The 11,061-nt window shown below is 37.3% G+C and overlaps 1 protein-coding gene across 1 annotated transcript in view; it reads right to left on the bottom strand.

The window, feature by feature from the left end:
- Positions 1-1,389: 1,389 nt before the first annotated feature.
- Positions 1,390-11,061, bottom strand: part of bmper (BMP binding endothelial regulator) — a 39,668-nt gene continuing 29,996 nt past the window's right edge. The window contains exons 7-16 of the mRNA XM_023329689.1: positions 10,696-10,795; positions 10,505-10,614; positions 9,667-9,801; positions 9,082-9,186; positions 5,700-5,745; positions 4,909-5,060; positions 4,061-4,262; positions 3,600-3,942; positions 3,131-3,261; positions 1,390-2,722 (exon numbers count right to left, since the gene is read on the bottom strand). Coding sequence (XP_023185457.1) covers positions 2,541-2,722; positions 3,131-3,261; positions 3,600-3,942; positions 4,061-4,262; positions 4,909-5,060; positions 5,700-5,745; positions 9,082-9,186; positions 9,667-9,801; positions 10,505-10,614; positions 10,696-10,795 — 1,506 coding nt within the window. The 3' untranslated portion in view covers positions 1,390-2,540. The remainder of the gene's footprint in view (positions 2,723-3,130; positions 3,262-3,599; positions 3,943-4,060; positions 4,263-4,908; positions 5,061-5,699; positions 5,746-9,081; positions 9,187-9,666; positions 9,802-10,504; positions 10,615-10,695; positions 10,796-11,061) is intronic.

The following is an 11,061-nucleotide window of genomic DNA, read 5'->3' as shown; positions in this document are numbered from 1 at the left end:
TGATATAATTTATTACAGGAAATATTCAAACCAGTGTGGCCCTGTGGGAAAAAGTAATTGTCCTCCCCAATAAATCATGAATTAACTTTGATTAACCACATTATTCGGAAGGTTGAGTTTAATTTCACTAGCCTCATCCAGGCCTGATTACTCCCTGATGTGTAGAATAAAGTAATCACTTAAGCAGCACCTGTTTGACAACATGAAGTAGGCTGAAAGAAAGCAGTAGATGACAAATAGTTAATGAAACCAGTCAGAAAAAGGTTACCAGGCAATTTCTAAGGATTTAGAACTCCAGTTAGCCACGGTGGGAATCATTTTACATATATGGGGGGAAAAAAAACATGGAACAATGTTGAACCTTCCCAGAAGAGGCCAGCAAACTCAAACTACTCTGAGAGCTTCAGTGACTCATCTAGGAAGTCTCAAAAGAACCCAGAACATCTGAAGCGCTGCATCAATCAGAGAAGTCAAAATTAAAAACCACTGCTGAGATAAAAGTTTCACATGTACAAAAAACATCTTGATGATCTGCTAAATGTTCCGGAAAAAAAGTTGTTGACTGACTAGACAAATGTATAAAATTAAAATAAGTGAGTCAAACCTGCCAGCAAGTCCAAAACTGAAACACAAAAAAGAAAAAGATTCATTTTCTTTTTTGGCATAACTTTTTTGGCATAACCTTTTTGGCGTAACTTTAAACAGGTATTTCATGTTTAAAAGATTCTTCACTGGCTGAGTTAAAACAATCCTTCAAAGAAGAGTGGGCCAAAATTCCTCTACAACAAAGGAAACAACTCATTTTCAGTTATCACTGAAGTCAGTAGTTAAGTTTAGGGTGCACTTACTTTTACACTTATGGCCAAGTTGGTATTGAATGTATTTTTCTGCTTAATAATGAGAAAATCATTTTAAAATGACCTTTTTTATTTCAATATTTGTTTCTTTGCTCTGATATTTAAATGTTTAATCTGAACCATTTAAAGCAAAAGACATCTTTAAAGGGGCAAAACCTTTTTGATAGCGCTGTGTATATCACATTAATCCAGAATCGACTGGACAGCATGAAAAATATCTTAAAAATAAAATCCATACAATGAATAATTAGATACATTTCTGTAAATAAAAACTAACTTTACACATATTTTATTTTGTATATATTTAATAATTTAGGCAGGTTTATATATAAAGGTACGAAAATACAATTTATTTAATATTTGTTCTTTCTCCATTGCTTTTTGCTATTTCTGTATTAGTTGCAGAAGCAGCAAACAAAACAAAATATGGAACAAGGGATTTTGAAATATCTAAAAAAAAACAATAAAATTCTCACCATATTTGAAAATAACATTTTGCACTTTTTATGCTTCTAATTTTTCATTTTTACCTATACTTCATCGATATTCAGCTAATTTTTTTTTTTTTGACAAATTGATTTACTTTTTATTTTTGACTCCCTTGTCACTTCCTAGAATGTTGCTCCCAGTACTATAATTTTCTTGTATATTTGATTCCAGTTTTACTTTTTGTAGTATAAGCATTTCTCAAAGACAATTTACTATCAGTCCAATTCTTCTCTGTTTGAAGATAGTGATATACTCCAATATTCATTTACTATAAAGAGCAGAGACAGTAGTCAAAAAGGAACTTCGAAACAAATGATATATTGCTGGTCTTAAATAATTATCGTCAAGTGAAACATATGTTTACATGAACACCTTCAGGTTTTATACTATCCACAACAAACTGTACACGGAGCTTTAATACAATACAGTACTTATTCCCTGCGATGGTGCAATAAATGAGTCACATTTGGGCATTTTTCTTCAAACAGTAACACAAAAGTACACAACAAATACATAAATAGCTTTTTGTTTCCCTTTGAATCAAACAAAACAATTAGATTTCTTGGTTCTGGCTCTTGCTACAACATGTCAATGAAGGATATATAAATTAACATCAACAACACATAATAATAATTAGAGCAATAATAATATAAAAGCTGTTCTGTCTTTTATATGAATCTGGTAAGCTTACAGTATGCACTGATGGAATAGAGATTAGCCGGGCAGTTTGATATGATGCATCAGAAAGTTTCTCAGTAATGCACAAATCCGTATACCCAGTGTCTCCAACTTAAATCTCTGCAAGGAGGTGCCTGATTGGCTCTGAGATGAGTCCTCTGGCCCAAGCAGCTTCTCAAAGGCCCAAACCTGAGCGGTCCTCAGATGGTGCCCTGAGTTTTTTCTTGATATTTAGTTTTTCTTCTAAAAATGCCACAGTACTTGGCATCAGAAGAGTCACAAGAACATCTGAGATGCGTCAGTCTGTCCCCCGTTTTTTGTTTCTCTTATGTTGGAAGTCACTGCAGCACATTTCTTTGCAACATTATGGACCCTGAGTACCATGGTGCATTTGACTGGTAGACTTGAACCCATTAGCGTCCTTACCGCTCTTTGTTAGCTTGGTCCTCTAGTTTGAACACTACAGATGAGTCTCCCTAAATTAGCCCCTCCCACTCAGTCAGAGGTTAACAAGGGTCACCGTCCAGGGCAGGACGTGGGTTTGATGCAGCGTCCCTGGAACAGCACCAGATTGGCGGGGCAGTGGCAGCCGGCCACGCAGGGTTTATGACATGGTCCGATCTCATTCCAGTTGTCGCAGGTTTTAATACATCCAGGACCGCAGGTGTCATAGACTGCTTCATGTTTACACTGGGTGGCTGGGAGAAAGAAGTAGAAAAAAGAGAAAATCAGGACTTAAAGCATGAAAACTGGATGCAACAAACATCTCATAGCCTCATGCATTATTTTTAAGCACAAACACACTCGGTATGTAAATAGCAAAACATAACCCAAGCTGTTTTGTTAGCAAATCTATACAGTCAAATGCCAAATTCTTTACACTAGTTTTATGACAAGAATCACAAATTTTATTCGGGATAAAACAAACTTCCTATTTTTATCTCCCTTTAAGGATACCTCTACCATAAACACATAAACTATGCAACACTCTTAAGGTGAAAGGAAATCAGAAAGGCTAGTATTTAGATCTCAAGTCATCTCTATAAACTATTGTGTTTCTTCTATGTATTAGTCTATGAGACTGGCGATGAGTCACAAACACTAACCCATGCAGACGATGTCAGGCTTCCACTGTACCGGCACTCCTTCTCTCTCACAGGCTCTGCTGTAGGCAATGAAAGACTCACAGTAGCAGTTTTTATGGACCGGACACTCACACATGTCTGTCACACATGACCTGCAAAGAGCACAATATGATTTAGTGTAGAACGGCTTCACTTTCATAACATTAAGTCTAAATTTTCTCAGATATTCCTTAAAGTAAAATTTTTAAATACAATCAAGATTCCTTTATCTTCAAAGAATTTGGGAATGGCCAGATGACTTACAAAGCAATGACAGTTGATTTACACTTTTTGTTAAATCAAGACACACCTCAAACACCTCAAAATTGATCGATTGATTAAAGAGTAGCACAAATAGACAAAGACTCTTATCACAAGCTTAATCAGTGACAAAATGGCTTGTGGACAAAACAGTCAATTCCACCAAAAAAAAAAAAAATCTTGTTTTTACCTGTAGAACGGCCCAAAATCAACCACACGGTGGCACCTCTGAAAATCCCACGATTTTATCTTCTGGCATTCTCGGTGGGCCCGGAGCTTGACTTTGACTGTGCCGGGGCACAGGTGGGACGTCGACCTGCGAGGTGGATGCTGCTGGGAGCAAACATCATTTCCATCGACTCGCCATGACTCGGCAAACTCGTCCACGTCGAACTTCAATAAGCCATCACCCCCAATGGTGTCGTCTCGCTTCTGACCATTGTAGTTCCCACAGAGGCCGCAAAGGCGACCGCGTAGGTGAGGAGCAGCAACAACTTCTACAAAACTGTCGCCATCCCAGGTGATTTCTAGACCTGCAGTGTGAAAAACAAAGCTTAGGGACTGTGGATTTTTAAAAAAAAGTTAATATGGGCTAAATTTTTAGTTGCCCAACAATATCCAAATATACTATGTGTCTTAATGTGCCCCAACCTGCAATGGTGGTGAGTTTAAGCAGGTATCCATCCAAATCGATGTGCACCCCAGGGCCGTGGTACGGCAGTGCAATGCGAGTCCCATTCCTTCGAACTGTGAGGTGCTGATGCAGACTGAGACTCAAAGCGCCGAGTCGAACTTCAACAAACTGAGTCCAGGAGAACGAGCGAGTTCGCCGAGCATCGTTCTTCACCAACACCTGCAATTAAGAGAAATTTGACTCATTACACTAATATTTAAGCTCAAGATCTTGATGTGAAGGTAAATCTATCAACCATTTCCATTTTTTTAACAGCCAGCTGTTTTGGAAAAGCTTGTTTTTAGAAAAGTATACCACTCATTTGTATTCATTCCAAGCAAATAACTCAAAATCTTTTGAGGTGCACTGGGTTTATTTTTGCCCATTCTTCTCTGCAGAATAGCTTAACCTTTGTAGAAATGGATGGAAAGTGTCTGTGAACATCTTTTTCAATTATTGTCCCAGAGTCCAATTTAGGTTTAGGCCATTCTAACACATGAAGATGTTTTGGTCCAGCCCATCCCATTGTATCTCTGGCTGTAAGTTTGGTGGTGTCAGGATAATTTGAGATTAGAGGAAGCGGATTTTATCATGTAGGTGACTTATGAAGGCTGCACTGGATTTTATATAGGGGTAAAGAGTAAAAGTGGCAAATTATAAATGCAAGACACACATTTTAGATTGTTGATCATAAGAATTTTTTAAAACTATGTTTCATTTTCCTTCCACAGTAGAAAGGTTTCCATATTGAGCTGAGGTGAATTTTTTCCTTCTATTTTTCATCTAACTTGGGATAAGCAAATTCCCGCAACCTCTGTTTGCCTACCGTGAAGCTGTTGATGCTGTTTCCAGGCATTCCAGATTGGGTCCCGCCACATTCACGTGTCAGCACATATTGACAAGTTCCTTGAAAGTTAAAGGTCCTGCCATCATAGGTGTTGTAGTGAGGGTCACCAAAGACTGTGCATACACCAGGTTCTGCACAGAAAAAAAGACGGAGAAAGGAAATGATGAAAAAAAAAGACATGGAAAAGGTGCTTGTGCTGTTTAAATCTAAGTAAGTATAAATAACTGCAGTGGAAGAGAAGCAGACCACGAAACATCACAAGCTTTAAAACAAATGTATCTTAAAAACTTGAAATCCAACTCCAGAAACGGAATTTATGAGAAATACAGAAATATGTGGCTCTAATCTGCCTTGCTCAGAAGTGAAACCAGTATATGTGGTGTGGTAAAAAGTCTGCCTTACCCAAATAAAACTACATTTTATTTTATGTGCAAATGAGGTTTAGAGGGTATTTGTATTACTGAAATAGACCATGCTGGGGGATTTCTGCTGAGGAAAAATGACCTGAGAACAAAACCACAGTCTGGACCAAAGTACTGTGAGAACTACTTAACCAAAGCGGCAGAAGTTTGCTCTCAGAAGTAAAGATTTACTCTTAGGATCATTTGTATATTCATGCAGGACTTATATATATATATATATATATATACACACAGTATATATATATATATATATGTATGTGGGGGTGGGCGTGTGTGTGTGTGTGTGTAAAAAAAATGTCAAGATAAGTAAGAGATTATTTAATACTCCAATTAGTTGGACTTACTCACTTTCAGTGCAAACTGGACAGCAGCCGGTTCTGTTCAGGATCTTGTTCTGTAAGGAACGAGGTGGAGGCATTATTCATACTTATCAAAGAAAAAAAAAGACTGAAGAATGTCCGGCTAAAAGCGATAAAATTTATAACAGATCCATTTAATTAATGGGAGGACTGGAATAAACAGATTTTTCAGTTATTGGCCTGCAAAATACCAGTCAGAATCATTCAAGGAAAAATTGTCCAATGGTTGAATTGGTTCATATCCCTTCATAATCATAATGCATTGAATAAAAAACACAGTTTGAGTCATTGTTATCAGTACACAACATGTTGAGTGAAATTAAAAGTTTTAAGTTTCTTTAAACCTCAATTCCTTTCAGAAAAGCTGACAAAGTTGCATGTGAAAAGCTAACTGACATTTACAAGATCATAAAACTTTGGACTGAATGTTTAGTAAAAACATGGATTGTTTTTCTAAATTTTTGTAGTTTTTCATTACTTCTAAAATGCGTAGCTCTTAAGCAGTGTGCACACACTTCTGCTAATTAGCGGAGCTAATTTTTTGAATTGCGCTTTTGCTAACTTTCCTAAATTGTTTTTTTTTAGATAAATTCTAAAGTTGTAAATTACTTGGCTGCTTTGCAAACTTTCAGTTGATCAAAGTTAAACATCTGTAATGAAGTTTTGGTTATTGGTTGCTAAGAGTGTTAGTGTTGGTGTTTGTCTATTCTAATTTTGAAGCAGTGAAGACTGTTTACGCAGCAGATCCTTTTCTCTCATATTCTCCTTTTTCTCCCCAATAATTTTTTTTCAAACAATTAATATACAGGAACATAATAAAATATAAATATTAGCGAACAAGATATAAACTTAAATACAAAGTATAATCTTTGTAATCTTTCAATGGAAAATATAATTTGAATCAAAGTCAGTGCTTTAGCATAGCTTACACTAAATACTGCACTTTAGTGTTAGCAGAGCTAATGTTTATGATTATTGTTTTGGGATTAAAGTAACTTTTAGTTAGTGGTACCCACCAAAGCTCAAAAGAAATGGTTTGTGTTTTAATGAGTTTATAGTCAAATCAGGGATGCCACAAAAATATCAATGCTCCAACTGCGAGTAATGGACTTTGTGTAACAGGAACCTCTGCCTATGTGTAGGTGCATGTGTGTGCATGTGTGTGTTTCAACCTCCATCAGAAGAGCAGATCAGAGAACTCTTTTACACGCAGAGTTTCTGTTGCCTGAGGGACGCTCTTCATTTGCACCTGCTTCTAAACGAGGACCCTCACTGATGTAATGTTTTTCTAAACGTTAAGCCTTAATTTTGAAGCTCGAACAGCAACCCCCATTTTAACTCTAACTATCCTTTGAAAACCTGGACAGGCCAACTCTAAAGTAGAGTTTTCCTCCCCTGTCTTTTTCATGCGCACGCCACTCATCTGTCATCGCTCGTAGACGTTCTCTGTACTCCCAGCATACGCTTCAGTTCTATCCTCCACACAAAGGCCACTCTCAGTCTTTGAAGAGTGCACACACACACACATAGAGGAATACACACTCCCTTTCAAAATGCACACACAGTGACAGATTAGTTTTCAAGGGCCTAAATATAGGGAACCTCTTCTCTGCTGTCACTCAAACGTAATACAGACAAAAGGCTGTTCGGAGACACGCTGTCTCCAAAGGGGACCCAGACACTCGGGTGACCTGCTGCTGACCGCAGGAGGACGGCCTGGGAGAGATTGTGTGTGTCCATGTGAGCTTAGAGAGTGTGTTGTGTCAGTGAAGAGTCACAGTTGTGACCACTAAGGACAGGTGGAGCAGTTTGTGTGCTGTATACAACCAGATTACCATCACAAATTAATCCAAAACTCAGCCAACATGTGGTTTTCTCAGTTCTCCTCAGTACCAACATCCAGCTCTGTTTTAGAAAGAAGTGTTTTGAACATGTTTTCAAAGTTTGGATTCATAGTAGATGCAATAGGTTAACAGGAATTCCTTCATCTCTTAACATCAGCTGCTCCTAGACAACATTTAATCAACCAAATTATCTTTAATATTTCATTGTTGTTCAATAAGTGATGTCACCTTCATAGCAGCTGTTATTTTCTTCCAGTTTTCATGTTTGTTTTGGTGATACACCAAGAGACCAGAATGCTTTCCGTCTTGCTCAATCCACTGGAAAGTTAAACATTTTTTATAATCAATGAACAATGCACAATGTATTTTTGCACTAAAAGGTTACATTTCAATATTGGCCACATTGCCCCTTCACTATTGCAAACCTTTAACAAATAAAATACATCATTTGGTGCACTTCTTTAATAAAATGCTTCCATTTTGGGCCTTGTGAAGCATTGCAGAGGTCTTAAACAATTTAATAGAGATTCAGAACATAATGTGAAGCAGTAAGCAAATTATCGTAGGTTTTGTTCAATTCATAGTGATTTTCTCCACTACTTGCAGTCCTTTTCACTCTGAATCTTCACAAACACTGGTGACGTGAGAGTGGGTGAGTTATAATTTGATGTTTTTATTTACCAAATTATAATTTCTGTGTCTAAATGACACAACCCTTGACATGGTGTTCTCCCATTCCAAATAAAACAACAAGAATGTATATAAATAATGATGAAATTTAATCTGACATGACAAATCATGTTCTTTTTAGAGAAATTACAACACAGACTACCAACATCATTCTGTAGTCTCCAGCTCTGACCACGAACAACAGGTGAGGGCTTGTTGTAACCACTGGAAGCGTGTGAACTTGGACTAACACTGACACCAGCTCTGACTTCATGACCGGCACCGGTCGGCGGTATGTCAGGAATCCACTCCATCACCCGCAGACCGACAGATGACTTCGGAGCGAACTCTGCGACAGGTGAACGCAGCACAAACTTCTTTTAAACTCAGCATGCTGCTGCCATTTAACAGTTGTAGAAAAAATACCTAAAACCAACTACCTATGTTTTTTTTTAATCTATGGTGAATATTGACCAGAAGGAAATTGTGCAAGCTCAGAAAGTCTAAAATATTAAGCTCTTATTCAAGTAAATATTGTTTTATTTTATTCACCAGTAAATGGTGGCAATTCCTACACATAAATCAACAGACAGTGAAATAACAACGTAAGAATATTTTATTTTTATGAAAACATAAGAGAAAATAATTTTTGGTACTTTTTAGATCAGGCTAATAGTTTTTGTCAACATTTTGGGGCATTTATGACTTTGGAAATGACAGAAAGTCTTGAACCATAACATGGACCTGTAAGATATGCAGGTTGTTTGGGAAAAGACAAAATAACATACGAGTTGCAAATCCAATAAGCAAAAAATCCAGATGTACTTCTACAAGTGGAAGTGAATCTCTGTCACTCACCGAGGGGCAGCTGGTGATCGGCACACACTGTTTGGGCCGACACTCGACATTGCCTTTAACACAGGCACAAAGAGTGCAGTTCACTGACGACCACATGTCTCCTTCCTACAGACACAGCAGGGTCGCAGAATTAGAGCACATACAGAATAAATTGGCACATTGCATTCAGACAGCATGTCATAAACCCAGCATCTGCATTTCTTTTGCTGCTTGCTAACTTAGTAATATTTGAAGCACCAATATTAAAGCAAAGGTGTGCAACCATTGCTTTAATCTACTGTAATTTGAGTAAATGAAAAAAATATCTACATAAAAATCTGATGCAACTAAGACAATATTTGTTTGCATAAAATAATGTTATTTTCTGCATCTTGATTGGAGTTCTAGTTTAGCTTAGACGCTATAATGATCATCCACCATAAGAGGAGCTCTCCAGCTCCCCATCCTGAATGAGATGATGAATGATTGATAAATAGATTATTTATCAATCTGTTCATCCCATCCATTCTGCCTCCATCCATCTATTAGTCTTTATCAAAAAGTGTCTAATCTGTCCATCAATACTCCACTCATTCTCGTCCTCACCCTGTAGATTTTGTTCCGCACTCTGCAGTACTTCACCTCCTCCACCTTCACGTAAGACAAACACTCATCACAGCACTGACTGCCCTGGCAACTGCCTGGACGTGAGCACTGCTTTCTGCACACCACTGTTGAATCCTTAAGGACAAGAAACAGAGAGTTAATCACTCTTGATCCTAGATATTGACACACACTGCATGAAAAGATATAGAAATATTTTTCTGCACTATCTGACAGTAAATCAGATAAAACATATCCGGTCATTTATTTGTTTCCTTGTGGTTTTCATAGTAGTATTTATTTACCAATCAGAGGCTTAGAAAGCCAAAAAATTATTATCTGGGCTTTTTGAAATTGAGACTTCGAAGCAAGTATTGCAATATTAATTACCGGTAAAAGAAATTTCTTCTAAAATTTCTTCAAATTAACAAAGTGTTAAGGACGCCACAATTGTTTGATCAAAATCTTACAACATAAAAACTAATTGTACCCAAATACTTAGAAATGATATGTATGATTCTGGAATTGAAGACATTTTTTGGTCTGAGTTTAAGTCCAAAAAACTCAGACCACGTTTGGTCTGAGTTCAAATCAAAAATTCAAGTACAATCATTTTGATTGTACTTGAATCAAAAATGATTCAAGTACAATAACACCGTATTTTGCACTGTGAGGGAAGATATATTTGATATATATTTAAGAAAGTGGGAAAAAAACATTATACAATCAGTCTTAACCTCTAAACGAAGAATATTCACATTTCATATTGTCGAGAAAAGAGTAGTAAAATAAGTTAAACAGTTAAATCTGTTGCAATAAAAATGAATCTCGGAGAAAGTACCTTGCATGTGCAGGTGGTACAGTTGTTGAGCATAAAGCAAGTACCATTCTCATAGACATCGCTGTGGAAAAGACAACTTCCTAAAGAGAGATCAAACACCTTCCGCTGACCTGGAGGTGAAAGAGAATCATGTATGAAGAAAATCACATAAACAGTAAGAGCATTACAAAGGAGCTGAAGCTCAGACATACCAATACACCTGGGACAGCAATGTCCAGGAAGGGTGTGGCTCAGGTGAGCAGGGCATGACAGCACAGGACACACTTCCTTCATGCATAGAGTCCGTCCTCCCTAAAATAATAATAATAAAAAAAGATAAATCACAATTACCAACATACATTATTATGGTTTCATGTTTGTATATCACATCAGCCTCCATGTTTTTACACTCTGTCATAGATAATGTGATTTGCACATAACCTAAATATTTTGCCATGTGGGCCAAAATTGTCAAGCTGAAAGTAAAGAGGAAGACATGCGGCAAATGTCGCCAGGCCAGGAATCGAACCTGCAACCACCGCCACGAGACTAAGGCCTCAATACATGGGTTGTGCTTT

This window comes from Xiphophorus maculatus, chromosome 3 (genome assembly GCF_002775205.1).
Source record: "Xiphophorus maculatus strain JP 163 A chromosome 3, X_maculatus-5.0-male, whole genome shotgun sequence".
Taxonomy (NCBI): domain Eukaryota; kingdom Metazoa; phylum Chordata; class Actinopteri; order Cyprinodontiformes; family Poeciliidae; genus Xiphophorus; species Xiphophorus maculatus.
The sequence above is the reverse complement of the archived record's forward strand: the minus strand, read 5'-3'. Positions and strand labels throughout refer to the sequence as shown.